The sequence below is a fragment of the Anas acuta genome, chromosome 7 (genome assembly GCF_963932015.1).
Source record: "Anas acuta chromosome 7, bAnaAcu1.1, whole genome shotgun sequence".
Taxonomy (NCBI): Eukaryota; Metazoa; Chordata; class Aves; order Anseriformes; family Anatidae; genus Anas; species Anas acuta.
The window spans coordinates 2,700,023-2,724,634 of NC_088985.1; the positions used below are offsets into that span (position 1 = coordinate 2,700,023).

A 24,612-nucleotide genomic window follows, 5' to 3' on the forward strand; every position below is an offset into this window, starting at 1 on the left:
GGAAGGTCGGTCAGGTCTGGAAAACTTTTTAAGTATATGACTGAATTGAGAAATAAAGGTAAAACTAGGAACATAATTTATCTCTATATATAGGGTAAGAATTAGGATTGTACATCACATGCTGGATTAATGTACAAGGTCAGAAAGGACAGCGTAAGGAAAGAACTACTGAAATGGATTAAAAATTGGCTTGAGGACAAGCAGTACCAAGTATCTTCAGAACATAGAATAAATTTGACTTTACTGTCAGTGAAGCTTGTCATGTGGCAGTGAAATGATATTGGCACATAATGTGTCTAGACAGCATGCTTAAAAAAACCCAAAACATACATTTCTATTTCATGTGTCAAGGGTAAAGAGACTTCAGTATCAGACTACAATGCTGTAAGTGCAATGAACAGTAATACTTACTGCTGACCATCTTTCCACAAAATAAAACCTTCTCCTTCCCTATAATAAAAGAAAATGCCAACTACAAAGTCATTATTTCAAATTGTAAGTGATGGATGGAATAAAAAAAAAGAAGAAGAAAAGCCTGTTTACTGCAGAGAGGAAATGCAGCTACTTCTGTAAATGAAAACCATTACAGAGCTTACCATTTATGGATTTTAATATTTCTGTTGCTCTGTGCATAATGGCACATAATTTAAGGGTCAATCTTCACTCACAGTTGCTGGTCTTGTCTAATGTGTATCTGTGATTTAATGCTCTAAATGCAAGGAAAAACATTTACCATGCTGAGATGCTGCCAAACAGGAACAAACATGTATTTTCAATGCATATGTGCCAATGCTGGGAGAAGACTGCCTTCTCCATGATACGAAGAAGAATTTTATTGATATATAGGAAAGGTTTTGAAGAAGACTTTTCCTGCATTTTTTTTTTCACTTTTCCTTAATCACAGTTGCTAACCCTGCACTCAGGTTTTCTTTTCTACAAGAACTCTCATCGCTTTATTGCTCACAAGACTGATAAAAAGGACACCTTAAACAGAACAGAAATTTCCAGATTTTTTTGGACTAGGTACACTTGTGTAACAGCGATAAGCAACAAGAAGTAATTGAATACCGAGTTCACAGAAGGGATGAACATTCGAAAAGCCAATTTAAAAAGCAGTTATTGTACTTAATACCTACAGGAGATGCACAGCAGTTCAGCCAAACTAATGATTTTGTAGATTTCATCGTTGTCAGGAAGTGGATTGAGCAACTATTTAATGAAAAAAACATTTCTTCCATTCTTTTTCTAATCTGTCGCCATGAGTACAAAACCACTCTCATTTGTTCAGTTCACAATCTATTTTGAGGCAGAGCAATCACCCTGTTTCCCATTATAGCTGATGCCTCTAACATTGTGTCAGAACCACAGAGGACACTATCTTCTGTTGCATTTCAAAAGAGAAAGACAAAAACAAAGCAGTTCCAGAACAAGGCCAATACATTTTTGGAACACCACACTTATCACGTGGGCTATATTTTATTTTCCACTTTGCACTCAGAGAAATTTGGGAGAAAAAAATGGAAGTAATTATTTAGGAGGACATGGGTTTTCCCCCACAAAGGTTACTTTCTAGAGATTGGTTCAATAGCAAACACTGTGAAGGTTCATTTTTCTCTGTTTCTTAAAGTTCTCATCAGCATCAGCCCTCGCACATAGTTCAAACTGAGAAGTCTTCATATTTATATGTATACATGTATAGCCATAATTCATTCATCACACTGATTAAACCAAATAAAGAAGCCTTTAGTCCTCCTGCTGAAATTTCTATTTACTGCCCTTGTAAAATTTAGAAAAAACAAAGAAGAATAAGCATACATCCTTTTAAGTGCAGGAAATTACATTATTTTTGATGCACTGGAAAAGGGGGACAGTGAGATCCACCCAGAACAAAGATAACAACTAAAGGTCAACAAAATACACGGAGTCAAGAGATCAAAGTAGAATGAGAAGAGCTGGAGGCTGACATTATTACAAAAACTACCAAACATTGCATATATGACGTTTTTGAAGAGGTGAAACAAAGTCAGAATTATGGACTGAAGTCACAAAAGCCATACACTTGGCACAATTTCTTTACCAGCAGTCTGCTGTTTAACAACAGCACTGCACAAGGAGGGAACTATTGATTCCTCTTTGCTCTCAGGACTGTGATGGTATATTTCATACGTTTGTCTTCCCCCTGCCCTGGTTCAGAACTGCTTCAGTTCTGCTCTGTCCTGTTCGTGACAGAGACCAGTTACACACACAGCCTGGATCCATACTGTACCACAGTGATCCTCCTCTGTTCTCTTCTCCATTTTTCGTATTAATTTCTAACATTCAACTTGCTCTTGCTGGACAGCCACAGATCACTGAGCCAACCTTCACACTCAGTTATCACAACGCCAACAGCTCATTCCCAAGTGAGGCCAGAACCCCTCATTTTGTGTATAAGGCCAGCATGAATCTTTCCTGACTTGCTTCACGCTGGTTTTAGCTATGCAGAACTTTATGTGCCTTTCGAGCACACATTTGTCCACTGTTTTGTCCTAAGACCATTGCTGAATCTGTGCCTGATCCTTCTTATGTAAAATGCAACATGCCCACAACAGCCTTGACAGCACTGAGAAAAGAAACAGGCAGGGAAGCTCCCAAGAGGAAGCTGATATTTGCTGCCAAGCTCCACCCGTGGTCATTAAGGTGGAATTTGGTTTGACTTCGAGCAGGGCTCAGCCTCTCCACACGCCTCCTGAGCAAGTACATCTTACCCAAATCTCCTGTGCCTAGCCACAGCCGATAGAAGTGCCACCACCCATTTGGGAGAAAATAAATAAATAAATAAATAAAAATTAAAAAAATAATAATAAAAAAAATAAAGCCTTCTAAAAACTGGACCCCGAACCAATTTTCTTGTAGTGCTGGAATTTCTAACAGTCTGTTCAGCTCTTGACACACCACGTTGACCTTCCGTTACCAACAAGCAACGAGGAAATGCAAAACCGATACAGAATTGTTTCTATGGTATTATCTGCCACGAGGTTAATGCCAGCCTGACTGAAACACCAGCTGGGGAAAACACGTTTTGAGATAGGTATGTAAAATCTGGAAAACATCCTGCAGGGATATTCTTCAAAACCTTCTGCCCAGCTGCTGCACGGTGGCTATTACCAGCAGTGCTGGGAAGGCACCAGAAACCATGCAAGTGTGATACAAAACAGTTCTTTTGCAAGGCCTACTCCCTAAGAGCTGTAAAACTCCCAAAATCAAGGAAAAGTCTTACCGTAAATATCAAGCTACAAATGCGACTTGAGACTGGGAAGCTTATTCCCCACTCCTCCAATTTTATTTTATTTTTAAAATCTAATTGCAGTTTTTCCTGAGATGTCTAATTTACACAAATGCTTCCCAGCGACACAAATGCAATCAAGTAATGGCTTGAGAGCTGTACAGATGACATGAAAACCTACTCTCAAACTATGTTATAAATTTAATACCTGCAGTACCCAGGTGTCCACGAGATTAACAAAACATCCCTCTGTCTTCCCATCTCATGTGATAATACCCACAGTATTTTAGCCATCAGTACAAGCATCTCCAGTGACATTAAAAATAGAAAATCAATTATTGCAAAACAAATAAAATTTATCTAAATAAAAAAAAATATATACTTCATCAGCCTTTAATTTACTTTTTTGTTGCAGGGGAAACACTCATCTGACATATAGATCTGCCAGGACTCAAAAACACAACTCAAAACTATTTACAAAAAAATGCACATATTTTCTGTATGGAAAGACATTTGCAGTTATCTAGGGTATATTTTTTCTGGAGCTGTAAAAAAAATTTCTCATGCTTCAAAACAGCCTGTAAAATAAATAAATAAAAGCTAGGACTTTTTGTTTATCCTTGGAATACCTCAGTGTTTTTTTCCAGAAAGATGATCAAACTTTCCCTCCAAGCAGCTACCTCCTCTTCTAAAGGCAAATAGGTGTCAAATGTGAAGTTAACTCTACTTTAGAATAAACCATCAATGTATCTTCTCGTTACAAATTATTGACCTCCAGGAGAATGACAGCAGCTATAGCAACAATGCTAAGGAAATGTAGTTTTGACTGGTTTATTATTTCATTGAGAATCCCAGCAGATGTTTAAGCAAGGCTGCATTCACAGGCTTATGCATTTTGCAGTAAGGGAGTCTCATATATGCTACAATTTTAGTTGCAATATTAACAACACTGGAAAGCCCTATAATTTAAAGGCTCTAAGTTTACATGCTTCTTGTGACAGCATTGAAGTTGCCATATGGAAATTCAAATGGCATACACAAAAAGTACAAATTATTTTGTAAAGGCTTCATTGCTTAGCAATGAATAGAATTGATGGGAATTTCCCAGCAGGGTCAACATTTTTTCTACCTTATTCTAAAATGCCTTCTGGAGATGGCAGGGAGGCTGAAAAAGAGCTTTCCTTGTTAAAAGTTTAGCTTTTTCACTTGTCTTCCTATTTGAGGATTAAGCAATCATCAGCAATGCAGTTTTGATGCCACAGATGAGCATACCAGTTTCCTGTCCATCTTGCTTCATGCATTCTAATAGTCATTTATTGACTTAACTGTCTCTTTCTTTTCACTTTTTTCTTTATTATTTTGGAAGAAAAAAAATGCTTTGTCAACATCAAAGGGAGTATTTTAAAAATTACATTTAGCGAGCCCTGCAAAAACAGCGTATTTTCAGTTTAAAGAGAAGTATCACACGTGGAACCTCCCCTTCAGCCCCTGCATCCCCTGCCAGATAAAAGAGAACCAGCTTCAACAACACTGCGAGAAATGCATACTTTACAATACACAACACAAGAATGTGATGATTGGATTTGGTACAAATCTGAGACGTTAAACCAGTTCAAAAGGTCCCTGAAAAACGTAGCACTAAAACTTTTATTATTTTAGCAGGTGGCACATTATCACTCTTACAGACTGGTAATTTTCCTTATTATCCCCTTGACTGCACATATAACACAGCAATATGAACCTAATAATGACTATAAAAATTTCCATTAACAATGGAGCTTGCTATTTACGCACACCGAATGTGGTACCAGACCAGTGTATGTGATTTTTTGATTGATGCATTGTGCTACTGTATAAGTCTGCAGAATTTTCACACCACCACCACCACACAACAAACTGTTACAGGGTATGAAACCCGTAACTTAGCATATTTGGTTTTATAAACCTTACGTTTCCTCATCTGTCCCAGTGACAACAGAACTGCACGACAGGAGGAAAGCAGAAAAGCACATTATTATACAAGAATCAAATTGCAAATTATTTTACTCTAAGCATATAAGAAGCTTTGTACTTGGATGCACGAGTACAACAGACTTTTAAAAAGGTGCAGAGTTACTCAAAATGCCTGTTAAGTTGCGCTGTTATTACTCTTCTGTCATTCTGTAATCACACATTCCTCAGAAAAGACAGAAAGGATCTGTCCATCAATAGGCTTATTTTTACCATCTTCCCAGACAAACTGCTGCCCTGAGATGTGCCCACAAATCTCTGTCCCCAGCTCTTCTGTGCTTAATAAATGCTCAGAGACAACGCAAAAAATCCTTCACGTTGCAAAGGCAGCAGCCAGACACTGCTTTTGCATGGCCACACAAGGGCAAGGGACCCAGGTTGCTCTGTCACACCATGTTTGTGTATGCTCCTTCATCCCTCCTTATTTCAACAGCAGAAACATGCACAATTGTTCCCCCTGGTACTCAAATGATTGAAATAGTGATTATTGTTTCCTCTCTGAAGAGAAAAAAATAAAAAAAAAAATTAATACTCTGATTCTTCCTAAAGAATGATGACAAACATCTTGGCCTGACGGTGTACAGTCATTAGAAATCACCTTTACTGAACTGATTTTGACAGTTCCTGCAGCAAACCTCGAATCTTTGTACAATTTTGCTCTAAGTAAAATCCTTAATTTTCTGCATTTAACATGTTAAGCAATTAAACATTCATATCACCACCTCTGATTCGTTTCCTCTTAAATGTTACATCAGCAAAAAAAGGACTGAACACGGAAATTATTCTTTGCTTGCAAAACTGGGGCTCAGTAACCAGACGAAGTTTTGTTTTGAGACCAGCTATCGAGACACGTTCTTCACAGCTAACTGATATATGCTTTGATCACCAGGATCAGCTAAGAACTGCAGGCAGTTACCAAGTCAGACTACAAAAATAAGGAGAGTGGTGTATACAAAAAACGACGCCAACTTTCCTCATCAGTGGCAGGATCTGAAAAGACCAACTCCACTGCAGTGGTTTATGCTTTTTTACAGCAATGGAAGCTGAATGAGATCAGTGCTGGGTGTTTTTCAAAAGCTTCCTTGTTCTTAATGATCCCTAAACCAAAAAAAAAAACCACCTAATTGCTACAAGGTTGTGAGATGACTTCTGCTATCCTTACTCCCATATTCAGTATCAGAAAATTATCTGTATCTATGAGATTCTCCAACATGGAATGTGAACTGGAGAAAACACGAAATACATTATTAATGCATTCATAAGACAACTGAGTTAGTAAAAAGTGGGATACGACATGTATGCTTGTTTTTTATTAACTCAGTTGTCTTGAGAATGCATCTAACATGACTCTTTCCCTTTTCAAAAGTATTTCACATCCTTCTCCCTTATGACGGTGGTAAGTGACGCCTGATGGTTTAAAAAAATAATCCAGGAAAGACAAGCAGGATTCTACCACATTTTCTCTAGTGCTTTTTGCTACTACGCAGTTTTCAAAAGCATATGGAAATAAGAATTCAGTCAAAATTACCTTAATAACCAAGTCAAACTTCTGGTGCAAATCTCTGTTTATTGGTTTCAGGAGCGTGAGTTCAGCTGTTGTGAGATTCATATGGAAATACTGTGGATAATCCTCGGGAGTACCTGTAAAAAAGACACTGAGGTTTGAACAAGTCTGAAAGATTTAGTTTAACAATGCATTTTATTCATAAGTCACAAAAAGAACAAAACCCAATCCTGTTACTATAAGGATAAAACATTGCATAATGTGTACATGTAGCCTAATTGTACAACAAACAGTATGCCTTTAATAACATCATTTCCTTACTCCCTCTAATCATGAAAGTTCCTATCAACTGGGAATACCTAAATAGTTGATAATAACAGCAGGAGCCCCCACACACCTGCAGTTGGTGGAAATTCAGCTTCTCGGGTTCCAGGAGATTAGCACACATGTAATCAGCTAAGAGGATATACGGAGAAATGCTGTTTCACTGCAAATCATCTTCCACTTCCACCCACCACATTTCTGAAACCCAACTTGCTAAACATACAACCGAGATTTCTCTTTTCAGCTTTGAAGTAAAGTTTCCCTTGAGGTATCACATCATGACATTAATCCCAAACCAAACAACGCTACGTACCGTGTTCTGCATGCAAACATACACACAAAGGAAATACATGAGGTGTTGTGATTAAGTTGTAAAGATTTTACAACTACGCTCGAGATACCCATGTTACTGCTTGAAGACAGTGCCCTGATTTTGCAATCTAAAATAGGTGCTTTGATACTTCGGCTCTTGTAGTTCTCTTGTACCCATGGACAAACTCCTGTTATTACTTCAGTACCTGTCACCTTACGAGTCTAAGAAAAGAAGTTTCTCATCAGAGGAGACACCAGATGAGACCTTATCCACATCTAAGAGCTTCCACTCATCATCAGCAAGTAGTGCCTTGGTCCAGAGCTCCCAGGATACTCTCTGACCTGGTTAAAGCCGAGGCTGTCAGAGCTGGAGTGCAGCTGTGAGCCCACAGAAACCCCACTGCGCCTGGCCTGTGCTGCCCAGGTATGTCCTCAGGGCTCCGTGCTCAGGCCACAAGGCTCTGGCACAGGACCACGCAGACAGAAGGAGGTAAGAATTAAGCTGCAGTGATTCTGAGCCCTGTGGCTCTCAAAGAAAGCAGGCAAAAAGGTAGCAATGGGTGAGCGTTAATTGCCGGGGCTGGATGAAGACAACAGTTCAGCAGCAGTCTCTTACCTACCTGACAGCACAGCCCATACCACATTTTCTTCTAAAAGAGTAAAGTATGTTCACTCCTTGTGTGTGTATCAGAAAGCTGTACCCACCTACTGTTCTCTCGTGTCTCGTCCCACTTTATTCTGGTTTCATTACCTGACTTTCCCTCAGCTGGGGAGCTGAGACCACAAACCTGAACAGAGCAGGGCTCAGAAAGCCAAAGCTGTTAGTAACAGCATGACCTCTGGCATCTCACAGCTTAGCAGTATTACTAAAAGCATACGAAGAAACAAAAATACGGATTAAGTGTCTAAGATGTTGAGTCATTTTAGGTCTAGGCATAGCACGGTGTAGCAGCTGAGAGGCAGAAAGCACTTTGCTGATAGTATGAATGCCTCACTAAGTCCCCTGAGCTCCTGGGTTCCTGTATCTTGAAGCAGCCATGAGAGCAGGACAAATACTGCCAGGCCAAATCCTCACCACAGAATAGCAGGCTATAAGATTCAACAAAAAAAAGACCACTTTTCTGATAAATGATGCTATTACTGTTCACCTTTGAAGTGGAATGATTAGAAACCGCTTTTTGAAAGTCAGTAGCTACCCCAGCAGACAGATTACTGCCCAAACCCATGTGCAGTAATTTAATTTGTCCCTCATCATATGACAACTGTTTGCTAAATTGTGTCTCTGTATATATAGGTATCACGGAATCATATATACACATACACACATAAATACACACATACATTCTGTGAATTTTTCTCTATACATCTATGCCATACACCTCTATGAAATAGTTTTTCCTCAACACCACCAATGTAAATGTGGAGTTTCTAACTCTAAGACCTTTTTCTCCCTCCTTTAAATTTTGACTCCTAATTAACAAATCTAATTTTTTAAGAGCACCAGGCATCCAGCAGCAGTTCTGAGCACATGGCAGATAACAGATTGCTGTACTCTTAGGAGGCTGCACTCACATGGGTTGATGCTGAGAGTTAGGAAAAAAATCAAGAAATTAGGAATAAAATTCAAAAAGCACCAAGAAAGAATAAAAGAAAGAAGAAAACAGAGTTCCTTGAAGGAGAACAAATACATAAGTGAGGATGGAGATGGCTGTAAGAGGCACAAGGTGATCTACAGCAGGGAAGATAAAGCTAACATTGTATAAAGACACCAGAAAAGAATCTGGGGGGAGGGGGGAGACAGCAAGGAGGACGATCAGGAAAGATTAGAGTATAACATATGAGATAGAGTATAACGTATTGCCTAAATCCTAGCCAATAATGCCTGCTTAGGTGCTGCCTACCACAGAAGTCTCCAAACTCCGGGATGCCTTACATACACACTGAAAGCAGTTTTCCAGGAACTGCTCCTGCACAAAAACAGTTGCACCCTGACAGAGCAGAGCAACCCTCAGTCTCTGCTGCTGCCTGAACTGCTTTGAGAAAGGAGGAGTTGCCTACTACAGCCCTAACTAGGATGATCATGCAGGACAGGACAATGGCCACAATGTGAAGAGCGCTCTTAGGTTTGCTTTCCGTGGCGCTGAGGAAGGCTCTCACCTTCCTGCCGTGCATCAGGGAGCTTGCAGGGTTAGAGAGAAATCCCTGAACATGTTGCTGCGTTTTTTGTCTCTGTTTAAAGATCAAACAAGGAGAACAGTTAATTTTCTGAAGCTGATAGAAGAAATCACAGACACAGTTCCATGGTCAAATCCAGAAGCCGATGATTTAAAGAAAAACATGACTTTTCTGAAGGACCAGACCGGAGAAAAGAAAGCCTTAAAAATACCAACAAAAGCAATTCAGGGTAGACTTTCAAATAGGACTGAGTAGTAAATGCAGAACAAGTGCAGCACAGGGTTACAGTGTAGTTAGCACAAAGGAACAAAATGGGGTAAGGCCGCAGATGAGGGTAACTGAGAAGATGGGCTGGGTCCTACGCTGTTTCTAATGCACATGCTACATGCAGAGGGATGCCAGGCACTCTGTGTGGGTCTACTGCAATGACTCATGCATATTAAAGTTTCTTAAAGTCAATGAGTGCAAAAATTTGTGCATTAAAAAATTCCAAACACCAGGTTTCCAAGATATCAAGCATAAGAGATGAATTACTACAGTTTGATTCTCTCCTCTGAAGTACTTTCTTCATGTACATTAGCCATACTTGAAACAGAAGACAACAACCCCAGCACCACTCTGCTGAAACTAGGGCTCTAGTCTTAGAATGAACCTTTAGGAATATTTAAGACTTGAACTTCTGTAATTTTATCAGTACGAGTCCATAACTACTTGAATAAGCACTTTCAGACATCTTAATACATCCTTTGAGAGGACTGCACTCAGAGGTCAGAGCAAGCAGAAAATGATGGGCTTGGGCTATTTCTTCATTTCGCAAGAACCTTAACCCTCAAGTTACATTTGTCTTCGGCAGTGCTATGCTCGCATGAATGTGTAGCAACTTTCACAGGCATTTTCCTCATCAAGTGAGTTTCTTAACTCCTTTTCAGTGGATTGCAGGGGAACCTGTTGTTCTCAGAATTGGAGAGGTTCACTTGTACCCTCCTCACAGGAAAGACGTTTGGTGAAAGCAGCACTGAAGCATTTACCTGACACTTGAAAGGCCAGTTACCTTAAAAGCATGACAGGCAGAGATCTTTATGAGCACTTAAGGATGAGGTTAGCAGGCCACATCAGGTGGAAGCGAGTTATCACTGCAGTGATGCTGGGCATTGTTAACAGAAAGACTTCTTGACAATATATCCCAAAGATATCAAGAAAGATGTGCAGAATTCATATATAAAATCCACAGTGCTCAAAGCATACGCCAAGACTTGACTTGTACAGGTGTGCAGCAGAAGGAAGGAAGCAGGGTAAAAGAACCACCACATTAGAACTCAGTCAACTCAAGTAAAATTCAAAATCAATCTCATTTCAGTAAGTAGCTTATTTTCTCATTCTGTATTCACAGTTCAGACCTCCCAGTGTTTAAAAAAAGACATATCTGAGCATATAAAGAACTACGTTTAGATCTAAAGCAAGGGAAAATCCATATGAGAAATATCTGCAAGGCCTAATTTCCTGTGAAACTATTTAAAATTTTCTGCAGTAAAGGCTACAATATAAATAGCACTGCATACTGGCAAAATGAAGACGGACTTAAAAACTAAAGAGAAATCCTTCCGAAGACCATGGCTCAAAAAGGAGAAAAAAAAAAAAAAAAGAGTAGCCTTTCCAATGAACAATTAACTAAAAAATCAGACTGCTACAATGCATGTTTCTAAATCATCTCTTCCAGGTCACAACAATCACTCAAACATTAAAAATATCACACGTTAATACACACAATTTTTATTAAGTTAACCTTCTAATGAACTTTGCAAGTCACTCAAAGAACATTAAACGAACGGGCTAAATGTTGCACTTGGACTTAACTGTCAATAGCTGAACTTACAAATAATCCAAATCAGTTTCCACATATAGAAGTACTTGGTGCATTTGCTCTACAAATGTTTACAAACCTCCTTAACAAAGTAAGCCACAAGCCGCTCTCTAGCAGCAATTCCTTTGGAGAAAAAGTGTCCAATGTGTCAAAATCACCTAAAAATGTGGTGTTGTTTGTAATCATGGTGAAGCTTAACGTTAACAGTTTCCTATGACCTTAAGCATTGGCCAGCTCTGCATGGTATGGCACCCAGTCTTTTGTACCCTCTGAAGATAGTCCTGAAAATAACAGACATGCCAATCCATCAAACCTGCTTTTTTCCCCTTTCACAACAGACCTATAGTATACAGAAGCCTGTTGGTTTGTTTGTTTTTTTAAAGACAAGTAAAACTATTCAATATGCTAATCATTAAAATTTATACTTTCACAGCAAGAAGTCCACATAGCTGCAGTTTAATGCAGCAAACATGAAACTGATGCAGTTACACAAAATACAAATTCTCAACTCCCGTGCTAGACACAGGGTTGGGAAATACTACGGTGTTAAGTCTCTGTTTGTGAAGAACAGGGCAGGTGGAGAACTGGAATTGCAAACCACCGCTTTAGGGCTTTCCATTATTAAATCATACAAGCTAAGCAATTTGAAACAGATGTCAAACAGAAGAAAATAGCAGGAGAAAAATAAACAGCAGAATACAAGATGTCCCCCAGCGAGGTATCTACCTCTGAACTCTTGCTACAACTGCACCCCTCTCTGACCAGAAAAGAGCCATGTCAACTGAAAAACAAAACCAACCAACCAACAAAAAAGCCACAAGGGAAAGAAAGCATGCAAGCTCGCAGGCACCAAATTAAAGTTGAATGCAGTAAGACCCTTTAAGTTGCTCTGTGACAGGAGGCTTTTGGAAGGAAACTGCTCTTACTGCCTTTCTGTAGAAATCTATTACACTACTGTCTCTGCACCTGTGAATGAAAAAAATGCATTGCAACATAGCTATGAGCACAGACAAGTCTCTCTCCTTTTGCTTGCTGTGTTGCTCCGTTGGCCAAATCAGAAACTTCTGAATCTAATCTGAACAAATAAAAAATAATGCAGCCATTTGGAATAACTTCTACATTGCAGTTAAACATAAATAGGTAGAACAACGATTTCAAACATCCCACTAACCACAAAATTTATTAGGTTTCCACACTCCCAGTCAATCTTTCTCTGGTCATAGCAAAGTGACCGATCACGAGTGATAGCAAGAGTAGCAGACACCAACCAACTAGGATGGAATAGAGGATGCCCGGTCGATCAGAAGGAGGCTGGATGTTTCGGTCTTGATCTATGGCTTGTATGGGTGGAGTGACACTGATAGGGTTCACATGTGCCTGAAATGAAAAATCAGACAGATTTCAAACAAATTAGAAAGCCAGTAGGCAGGTCTTTAGGTTTAATACAAAAACATCCCACTGTAAAGGATATTTGCTGAAATTATAGGAGAAAATGTACTCATGTATTTAAGAGAATACTTACAGCACATGTCCCATTGAAATCAAAAGTATGTAGATAATGTATATATTTCTACAGTGATCTTCTGTGTTTTTGATACATTTTATATTACAACAGTGTCTTCAAAGAAAGGCTCTCAGCCCATAAATGTTCAAGCAAATGCTTGACTATGCTACTATAAATAGTCCTTGAACCAGACATTTGAGACATCATCGCAGCAGTGAAATACAGCAAACGCTTTAAAGAAAAGAAATAAAAATAAATCCTATTTGAGAATCATTAGGAACGATACACGAATTTATACTACAAAATAAATTCAAGCCAAAGTACCAGACGTTTCAGGGACAGGCACATCTGAAAAGTTTGGATGTACACTACAGTGATTCGTACTGCAATAATGCACACCAGGATGGAGCAGTGGGGTGATCTCGCACGCTGAACATGGAAACAGAAAGCAAGAAAAACAGGCTTTTTTATCCTATTCAAAGGCTTTCATCTTGTTTATTATTTGTATTCCTATTCCGTGACCCACCAAATTCAGAGTGTTCCCATATCTACTTGCAGCACGAAGCCTTCATTGCAGCTCTGAATGTTTTCTGAAGCTTCCCTATGCCAGCACGCTCTCCAGGGGTAACACCAGTGCTGGCATTCCCAGCGCAAAAAGAACAGTTTCAGTAACCTTGGCTGTTCAGTCACCTAGAAAAGTAGCTACTCCATTAATAAACATGTCCCAATCTTTCCCCTCCCCTTCTTGTAGCTTTTAATTGCACGGCCAAACTGTTCGATAACCTCTATGAAAAGCCAGTCACCTTTTTCTCCACATATGACTAAACCTGGCAGCCTTTGCTTCGGAGAGTTCGAACGCCCCACGTTCTGCAAGAGGGAACTTGAAATTTAGCATAAGAATAGGAGTGAGACAGGTCCACGCTTGGTCAAGTTTTGGCACAGCCTTTAGTAACCCCCTCTGCTAAGATCTAGAAGAAATCTGCATGAGTGTTAGCGATGCCCTCAATAAATCTACAGGGAAAAGAGAAGGAGGTCTTCTCTTCCTCCAGGAGGAGGAAAACAAGACAAGATAGATGCGAGGGAACCTATGAGAGGAAAGCTAATACCTCCTGCTTATGATTTTGGATACGGAGCCACGTGGCTGTCTGTAGCAACACACAAACTACTCTGCCCAGGGTCTGCCCCCCAGAAGTCCCTTCCTTTGGGTTCCCGGCTCTCTGCTTAGGGCTTCTTCCACAGCTCCCAACGAGCAGAAGAGGTCCTTTGCTTCCACTTTTAATTCTTTAAAAAATTAAACTCTTAAAAGTATAATGAGGAAGATGGGCTCAAAATAGGCATAAAGAAAGAGAGAAGAAGATATATTTGACATATGTTTGAATTTTTAAAATGCTTTAGGACTGCACAGAAGTTACACGCTGAGAGACAAGATTATGCATAAGTGTCCAAGACAAAAAGATGCTATTTTTAAAGTCATAGATCAGTTGAAGCACTTGCAGGCAAATCTAGATTATGGTTAAAAATATGCCCACAACAAAATAAATCATTTGCTAAGACTAGCTAAATTTTTAAGTCACAATTACAATATTGCGGGTCAAGCTGAAATGTCTCAGCCTATGCTAGAGAAACAGCAATGGATCTAACCTTGTCAATAACGAGCTGTCAGCTGTACCTGGCTGCTGAAAGTACACTAAAATAATACCTTGTGGATGTATAATTCAGATAGCAAGGACATGCACTCGCTTTACATCTCAATTCAAGAAGAAGCTCAAAAGCAGCATTTAGAAAAAACACATTTGAAATTAAAGAGATTTTACTTGAACAACATATAACACCCCACGGTGCCACCATTACACTAACTCCTCCAAACCAAAGCCATCAATTGAACAGAATGAGTTGTATGAGAAAAAGAATGAAAGATGAAATCCACTCTCTTTTTTTATTCTATGCACCATGCAAGTTGGTTTTCTAAGTATTGTACACACTCTGAAGCAGGCTGCTCATAAACCAGAAGATACCACACAACACGATCAGTCACAACCAGATGAAATGCCTAGGGATAATTAAAAGCAGCTTTCAATTAAATAAAACGATGTGCCTTGAAGCAACGCTAAAGGTACTTTCCTATTGTTTTAATAATCTGTGGATAATGCAAGTGTTTTTCTCACTTGAATTAGAACTATGAAAACATAACTGCACCAATGACGCTCCCATTAAGTACACTAATTATCTTGTAAAAGCATATTTACGATCTTTCTAGAAGTTGTACATATACTTTTTATGAAAAATAATTAAAGATTCGTAGCCAAAGTATGCTTTGATCAACAGAGATAATAACCATTGTTATTATCTAGGGATATTTCTTCCTTTCATGGCACTTGGGGATTGCAAAGGCTTTAGCAGGTGCTCACAGCATCACCCCCATGCTGCCGATGTGGCTGGAGGCAGTGGACACAATGACAACACCCGCCGTCACCAGCACCACACTCCAAGAAATGACCAGGCTTTGTGTGGCCCTTGGAGAGAAAGGCCACAGCCACATCTCCGCAAAGGTGGCTCTCAACTTGTGCAGAGGGGGTAGAGCCTCCTCGCAGCTCCGCCGAGTGGGCACGACCCAGTGCAGGTATTGCAGAACGAGGTCTGTGCAGCCACCGCTGCTTGTTACGTCCAGCTTCCTTGCAAAGCACACGCACACAAAAGCACTGTCAGAAGCAGCCTCGACAGAGGGCTCCATAAAACAGTGGCAACTCATTAAAAAGAGGGGAAAAAAGACTGCCGAAGAAGTAAAATGTTTGCAGGGGAGCACGACTGCTTAAGGACACTCAATCGGAGGCAAACAAAAAGCTTGCGTGGCTTTTATCAAGTCAAGCTTGAGAAAGGGCAAGGGGAGTCAGCACGACTAAGCAGCAACGCCGGGAAACTGCTCAGGCGTCCTTCAAAACCAGTCACATGCTCGTGAAGAACATAAAAGGGTTCACAAGCTTTGGCAGGAACAGGTGCTTTGAAAAAAAAAAGAAAAAAAGAAAAAAAGAGATCTGTCAGTTCTATGGTAAAATATGCAGTCATTTATTTACTCTTTCCCCAATAGGGAAGAGATCTCTCAGTTGCTGGGTTTGGTATGAACAGACTTCCTGGCGTTCAATAATACAAAAATAAATAAATAAATAAATAAAATGAGAAATTATATCACAAGCAATAAAATTAAAAAATTCCTTCCTCAAACAGAACTGCAACAGGAAGCCTGCCAGAGTCTGTAGCACCAACAGGTGATCAAGGCGAAAAATAAAGGAGGAAGGGAGAGCTCAGAGAAAATAAGGGAGTAGTTGGAAATCCGATTTATTTTTCTGATGCCTTGCAGGACTCACTGGAAACCAGAATACTCACTGACACTGTAGACTGAACAATCAAAACAAAGAGTAAAAAGTCAAAATGCACAAGCCAAAACGCAGCACCCCTATACAGAGGAATCTTCTCAGCTTTTCTCTGGAGGCTGCTGAGTGCCAGCAGCCATCCTTTTCACTGCAATCAGGTAAGACGTGATCGCCTGCAGGCTATGAGGATGGAGCACCGGGAATCTTTCCCTCTGCTCTTTTCAACTAAAGATCCCTCCTAAGTTACTATGAAATGAGCAGTGGATATCGCCATGTTTATTCACAAATGTCATCAAACTGTCCCCATCGCTAAATGGTACGCACTTCCAGAAGCAGCAGCAGCTACTCTTGTTACAGGGAAGAGGACTGGAAAATGACTTGACATCACTATTACAAATTCAAAAGGGCTATAATACTTTCTAGCCCTAGAAAGGGCACAGCAAGCGTTCATTCAAATGCTTTTTTCCCAGCTATACTCAATGCCAAGACAAAGCTTGTATTAATTTCCTAAGCTCTTTTTGTGTCTTGCTCTTTGACCTGCGTGGTTAGCCACAATTTGGCTGCAAATCGTTTCTGTTCATCAGAGAAGCCAGTAACAGGGCCAGGTCTGCTTGAAACAATCCCGTTTATTCGGAAGGAAAGCTAAAGCCACATTTCACTAGAGAGGAAAGAAAGAGAACTTGCAGTTCTCCTGCATACATCTGTGAACACACTTAACCACGCAAACTCTTGCTGCTTTCATCAGCGAACAGATTGCCACCACCTCTGAGGCACTCCTTTCCTTCTCTGCCTGCCGCTCAGTTTCAGCATGCACACACAGATGATCTCTCTATTTCAGACAGTGATACATGGCTAGATCACAGACGTCTAAGAGAGATAACATGTTAATGAGTATCACATTAAAAAAATAATAGATTGAAAAGGTTCCCTGTTTTTTCATACCTGAAAATTTCATGAAACTATCTACAGAAAGAGATCTTTAAACCAGCAAGTTATTGATTAGTCCCAAAGCTGTCAAAGTAAGCCATAAACCTCCATTTGCAGTCTTCCAACAGGGTTTTAGCCTCTTAATAAGGATAGCGAGGAAAAGGAACGAACCATTTATTGAATGGTTTATTTGTAAATAAAATTAGAATTATATTTTAACATACATGTAAACAAAAGGACTGCAGCAGCGTTCAATAATCTATGCTGTAGCCAGCAGGCTGCCTACAAGACATCATTTTTGCAGAGAATAGTTAAACCCAAGCAAGAGATCACCAACTTCAGAGTACTCATGTACCTTTCTAACACCTTCCACCTTCTCTTGTTCACCTGGAGCTCATCTTCCTGATTTTTAAAGTTGTGCTGTCAGAAATACTCAGCTGTAGTTAATGCAATAGTAACTCTTTCAACCTCATATGAGTGAGAGCTGAACGTACTCTGCATACCTGTAGTTTTATTCGGCTGCCTCCCCAGGACATGGTGACTCCATGCAGTATTAAACAACAGCATTTATGTGACTTAAAACCCCTCAGATCAGTAACTCAGTTCTGCCAGTACCTATCACTGTTCTCTCAATATTGCCCGTTACTAAATACTTAGTGGAGTCATGACGTACCAGAACCTACCTGCGTGCCTGCACAACACTTCAGTGTGTGTGTGTGTGTGTGTGTGTGTATACACACATATATATGTATTTACCTTTTTTTTTTCACCTTATTGCAACTAAAATGATTATGTTCTAGGAAACCAAAAAAATAATTAACAAATTTGGATATTGCTGGTTTTGAGCAAGTAATATATGAATAAGAAGTACCTTTACCAGGCCTCACTGAGGGCAGGTGAAGACTGCAGCCGGTGAGCCAGCCTGGGGGTGCATCCCCTGAGGTGCTCCCGGGAGCAGCACCAAGAGCGAGTACGCAGGCAGGAGGGAATATCACCAACTGCTGGAAAGGGACAAGCCCACATGAAAAGGAGGAGTTCCCAACCTTTTGAGTTATCCCTCTACAAATCCACTTACAGAAGGGGCAAAAGCTACATGTTTAAATATTAATGTTCTTTCAACTACAAGGAGGTATTTTATACACACTAATTCACACAGGAGACTACGTTATCCAGAAGTTATCAAAGACTGCTTAAAAAGAAGAGGAAGAAATATACGGAATGTATGCGTTGCTCCAGGTTGCCCAAAATAAGATAAATCAGTCCCTTGAGCAACAGCCTACCAGAGCAGGAGTGCTTGCTTGCATTACTATTTCAGTCTGCCACTTTGCCATGACATTTCTTAGGCAGACACATTTAGCTGACCTTTGCCTAATACATACATTCCTAACACAGCTGTGAAAACCTGTCCTAAATCTCAGTCTTACCAAATAAATTGATATTCTTGTGAAATAATCTCTGAAGTTGCAGTAGGCCTTGTGCTACCAATTTGATTGTCCTACAAGTGCTAACTCATATATACATAGACCATCTCCTCCGCAGAGGTATCCGGGATGTTTATAAAAAAGACAAACGCTACATAGTTAAGCATCTTCTGTAAGGAGTTCAAAACATTGCCTAATACTGAAGAATATAAAATGTTTCCCTGTGCATTTTTCCCTAGGCAGAACATATATTCAATTGTGAAAAGAGCATGCCTAATTTATTCAGATTTGGCAGATGATAATTATCATTAATACTTGGGGAGATGCTAAAAAAGACATTGATTTTAATAAAACTAAGTATTTTGATCTGTCAGTTCAAATGACAGCACTGCAACAGGAATTGCTTCCAGCTCTGGAAGAGCACCGACAGAGATGATGTGACTGAACTGGTGACAGACCACTACAGGTCACCTGTTTCCATACATTTCCAAACACGCGTTGTGCTGGTGCTCTGACCAGTGGCACACACTGACCAGTTGATTCCTGGTAAAGCCCAGGGCCTTCAACACACATGATATTCATAGCCAGGCTGATCAATTCAAAGATCAAGCCAGAACTCTCATCCTTGTGCAGGTGAAGTTGAAAAGCTTTTTTGCTGGATAAAAATAAAAATAATAAAAAAAATAATCTAGTAAGGCGATAGGCATCACCCTGTGCTGAAATCTCTAATCCCTTCAAAGGTACCCCTATAGTATTAAAGTTTCTGATGAACTGATGAATTATTATGGTTATATTGGTTCTCCATGTGCTTTCTTGAAGAACGTACAAGGCTGGAATACAAGCTGTAAATCAGAAATTAGCAAAGTGATACCCATGCTGTGCGGAAATGCATACACTATTGCCAACACACGGTACTAAAACAGCAGGAAGAATTGCAAAACCATTCCAACATCGTTTCTTGCTGCTGCTTCAGATGCTTTGCCAGTACAATGAGGGCTCTGACAAAAACCTACTGCACACAAATCCGTTAGGAAGTACTTTTATATCGTTAAAACGCCGAAACTACTTTGTGGAGATATTCAACCAAAAGTAAATAAATAAAGACCCTGAAAAAGTATATTCAGCTGAGCTACTACCAAAGATCTGTCATTAGTCAGATTGATTATATTATGTCACATATTGGATTTGCAAGGTCTCACCATTCACCCTCTCTTCTTGCCTACCTGCATACAGATACTGAGCTGACATGAGACAAATACATACATAAATACAGAGCGAATGGGATTTCCTGAGCCCCTGTGACAGTACACAACACCAAACACCTGTTTTTTCTTTTTAGTTTTGGGTTTTCTTTGGGAAATATCACACTCTTAAGAGTAACAACTTATATATAAAAAAATCACCGAAGATCTCAAGAGAAAGCCAATGCAAAAAAAGAGAAGCACCCCTCCTCCCCCCAAACAAATACAGATTTAAAACGCACTGTGAAGCTGAAGCACGGAACACAGAGCAAATCCCCAGCAGAAAATTGTTGTGATCCAACTGTCACAGGAGCTAACATGCTTATTCTCAGTTCTCCACCTGGAAAACCGCTCCCTAAGAAAGAGGAGACCCCCCCAAGCAGACCTCCTTCAAAACCTAAGTTCCTCAACCCCAGTATTTGCAGCCAGTTCACCTAACCATACTTCTTGCTCAAAACACCGTGCACCTGAAGGCTTGTGCTTTGTAAGTACGTCTTACCACCAGACGATATGGCAGAGTCCAACCAGACTGTCTGAAACATCCATGCTCAATATGAAAACCAGATTTGAGTAGCATTTAGCAGCATTCCCGACAATTCCTGCTTTGCTTTGAAGCACTTGTGCAAAAAGGCACTTCTCAATACCACGTGTACACAGGTACTGTGCTAAAACAGTCTACCAGGGATTAATCATGTATATTAAAATTAGTATTACAAGATCATCATTAAAAAGTGTCCAATTCAAACACGTGTAAGCAGAAATTAATAACAGGGGTTGATCTGCAAATTGAACGGTTTGAAATAAATCTAATTTTTCTATTTAAGAAGTTTACCTTCATTTCTAAAAACCCTCAATAAGCAACAGCAGGTGGTAAGTTACGGAGTTGACACATCTGAACTCACCTCTCACGTCTTCCCTGGAGGTACAAAAAGTGCTTTATTATCTGACAAGAAAAAATAAGACAGGAGATTGGCTATTAACAAGCAAACCGCTTTCTGAGTTCGGCACCATAATTGTCAAATAGCTTTTAGTGCCTTATTTGGCTGTTCCCATAATCCATGGTAGTTGTGCTTAGCTTTCTGTTGTGTCCAATGTTTAGGCAGTTTACTGAAATGAAAACTGTAGAGTGCAAATATCCTGACAGATTGTGTTGTTAACAAAGTACGCTGTCAAAAAAAATACAATCCCTTTCATTTATTTGTAAAAACAAGCCACCTTAGAGGGGGAAAATATTTTGAAAGAACAGCAAGATAGTATAATCAATCAGAACAAAGAAGAAAATAGAGACCATTTTTATCAATGATGTCTTCCAGGAACAGCAGGTCCAAAAAAAATTGAATTTCATCAGGATCTGATCACAGTGCTTACTAAATTGCTTTTTCTGTATCTGACATGCTTTATAAGAAATGTCTCCAACAGAGAACCCGTGCTGGAGACTAAACAAAATGCATTATGCAATGGGCCTCCTACCTCAGCATCCACATATAATCTCCTGTGCAATTCAGGCAAAAGCAGAAATTGAATTTGGAGGTTCCGCTTGTTACAATGTGATGACTGTGATTAGAGAACAATAAGCATTTCCTTTGTGATATTTCACATTTTTCCATGCAAAATCCGAAGCCTATTTCCTTGAACATCTTTCAGATTTCTGATGGTAGGTTTATTATCATCATTATTTCTGTTCAGGATTCAGAACAAGGCCAAAGAACAGATGCATAAAACCAAGATATAAAACCCAAGACAAACACACCTATTTCTGTTCAACAAAGATTCACAAAAAAAAAAAAAAAAAAAAAAAAAAAAAAAGATAAAGATCAGTTTAACACTTTAAAATAATGACTTCTGATCTTTTAAAAAATTCTAAAATTCATGACAATAAAAAGTCTATTAAATATTAACACCATTTTGTTTTCCTTTAAACACAGTTATCTCAAAAGGGGAAAAAGGATAGTTTTCACCTGTGTCAACAGTTGTTACTTCCAGTAGGTGCTAGAAGCTCAGCACAGCTCAAGGATCAGACAGGTTCATGGAACAAAAGAAAAAAAAAAACTCTCTAGTACCGATTTTTAAGGCGGTGCTGCTGACTGTGACATAGGAGAACCCTCTGGGGAAGAACTAGCACCATGGGTTGGACCCATCTTGCATTAATCTACACAAAATTAGACTCTACACAAAAGCAAAACAAAATAGCAATTCCCTTAAAATGCAGAAATGGTGAACATAGAAATGAGTGGGTCAGTATGTGACCCAGATATTCTTTCTCTTGATTTACCTAAGCATATATTCTATTACAATAATATTGCTTTATGTGTTTACCCATTTAGTATCTTCCTGCTGAGGACTCTGCTTTGGTAGAGCCATTTCTCACCTGGAGGAATCATCAAGCAAGATTAAAAGTCTCTAAAGGGAGTAAATTTCTAAGTGTTCAATCTCCAGCCAAGCAGCATCCCCATCCATCAGGATGATAAAGCAGTCTAAAATTTGGTGCTAAAAAAAAAAAAAAAAAAAAAAAAAAAAAAAAAGACTAAAACCAAAACAAAACAACAACAACAAAAAAAACAAAACACTGTGGAACACTACTCTAAGCTTTGTGAAGAAACGTACATTTACTAATTATTTATTAGTAAATTTATTTATCTGCAAAGAAACGAGCACTCTCATCCAGCTGCAGTTACCTAAGACCCAACCCTACGCAAGCTATGCCCACCACAGTCCTTTTCTCACTGAAGTTTGTTGCTCTGTTAAGAAATTACTGCAGGTTGGAATTTAGTGCCCAGCTACAGATGCAAATTCGGCTGTCACCATTATCATGAGCACGTTAATATGCTTCTTTAGTGGTGACATTTACAGTGGCATTAATGCCACTTTTAGACAGAAGACTATAAAAATAATTTTTCTGGGTGTATTTCAAATACTTTAATTTTCAGTAAATTTGTGCAGTTGTGTAGATAGATCATGCGCACAAACATGCAAACAGCAATGCCCAAATATTTGATTTGGGCAAGAAAATGTCTATTTTACCAATAAAGCACTCTGCTGCAAAGTGGACAGGCGTTTGTATCACCCTTCTGTTTTTCCAAATGAGATAAAGTTCACCCTCACATCTTTTTCAAGTGCAGTGGAATTTTACTCTTAGATTTGAACATTTCTTTTCTCAAATCCCAATACTTTTTCCAGAATGAAGAGAGGAATTGTTTGCAAAGCAAGCTCCCAGCTGTCCCAGCCACCAGAGCTGCCTTTAAACCCGAGCACTCAAAGCACAGCCTCGCCATATCGCCTTGTTTCAGAAGAGGGCGTTCCAGCTCACAAGGAGTTTCCTCCTGTTCTTCAGGCTAGACTGCTAGGGTTTTATTTTATTTTATTGAGGATTTTTAGGCTTTTTTTTTCCAGTTTTTCTCCACGAGTCTTAGCAGCACAGAGCAGATGCGCACACAGCCCTACCTATGCCGCGCTGCATCGTAGCATCACCCAGAGCTATCTCCAAGGAGACTCCCAGGGTAGCCTCAGAAGGCCCATGATAACCCCAAAAATCAGGTAAAGCAGCTCGAGGGGAGTTACGTACGGCACACAGCTGTGACAGTAGAGCAGCCACAAGCCTTGGCGCCTCTGCTCCCACCTCCAGTTCACTCAGGATGTGTGCCTGCAGCTCTCTGCAGAACCTTAATTGAGGCATTACTGCTTGATTAATTGAATACCTAATGTAACCTGCATCCTCTGTATTGTGACAACGAACTGACAAGGAGTATTTTTCACAACCCTTAATGAACAACTAGTTTGCAGTTTAATAGGGTAAGCTAGCTACGGACATTATAATTATCTCTATAAGAGATGTTACGACACAGATGAGATTTTTTCTGAAGTGAAGTTCACTGATAAGGCATCACTGTAAATGTATTTTGTCTAAATGTCAACATTTAAAACCTTTAAATTTTTCTAAATGACATTTAAGGATCAAATAAATTAATACACACGCTTCCTCTTTGACAATAACTCCGTGCTGTAACAAACACTGTTTTAAGAAACAGAAGACAGAAGCGCATATTGTGAAAGTGGCTTCTTTGTCATGGCAAATATCCAATTCAGCAATTAATTCACACAAGCAATTGATTGTATGTTCAAGATACAGGCCTGAGCTCAGAATGAGACAGAGACGACGCTTTCTGAGGCGCTCTTTCCTCTCCTGAAGCACGAGTTTTTGAGGAGAGAAAGGCTTAGTTACTTCATCTCTGAAATCCCTTCATGGTTTCACAAAAAGCAAGACCATTCCAAGTGCCAGGTTGTGGTATATCCAACAGAAGTGAGGAATCACACTTTTTTTTTTTTTCTTTTACTTTCCTCACATAATTATTTTTGGAAGCTGCATGAAAAAGAACTACATTATACTAAAGTAGTATTTTAAGGCAGGTGTTTTTTTTTTTTTTCTTTTTTTTTTCCTAACAAGCTTTATAATGAAAACTCGAGAATTAAAAAAGAACACAAAAGGATTAAATAGCAAGATCTGTTAACTAAGACTAGGATGTTTAGCAATTTTGTGAATTCATGAATCCCACAGATTTGTGGCATTGGTTCTGCCCTTACAAAGAGAAGAGGATTTATGCTAGTAAACCTGTTCTACTGTGCACATGAAAACCACCCAGGAAACCTGGATATTTCTTTTCCACATTTATGTATTTGCCTTACTTGGCTGATCAGCCAGAACA

At 39.4% G+C, this 24,612-nt stretch overlaps 1 protein-coding gene across 7 annotated transcripts in view; it reads right to left on the minus strand.

Moving 5' to 3' along the window:
• Positions 1 to 24,612, minus strand: part of PCDH15 (protocadherin related 15) — a 773,967-nt gene that overhangs the window by 193,677 nt on the left and 555,678 nt on the right. For all 7 annotated transcript variants that reach the window (XM_068688403.1, XM_068688402.1, XM_068688405.1 and 4 more), the window contains 2 exons: positions 12,720 to 12,828; positions 6,804 to 6,916 (listed from right to left, as the gene is read on the minus strand). In XM_068688403.1, the coding sequence (XP_068544504.1) occupies positions 6,804 to 6,916; positions 12,720 to 12,828 (222 nt within the window). The remainder of the gene's footprint in view (positions 1 to 6,803; positions 6,917 to 12,719; positions 12,829 to 24,612) is intronic.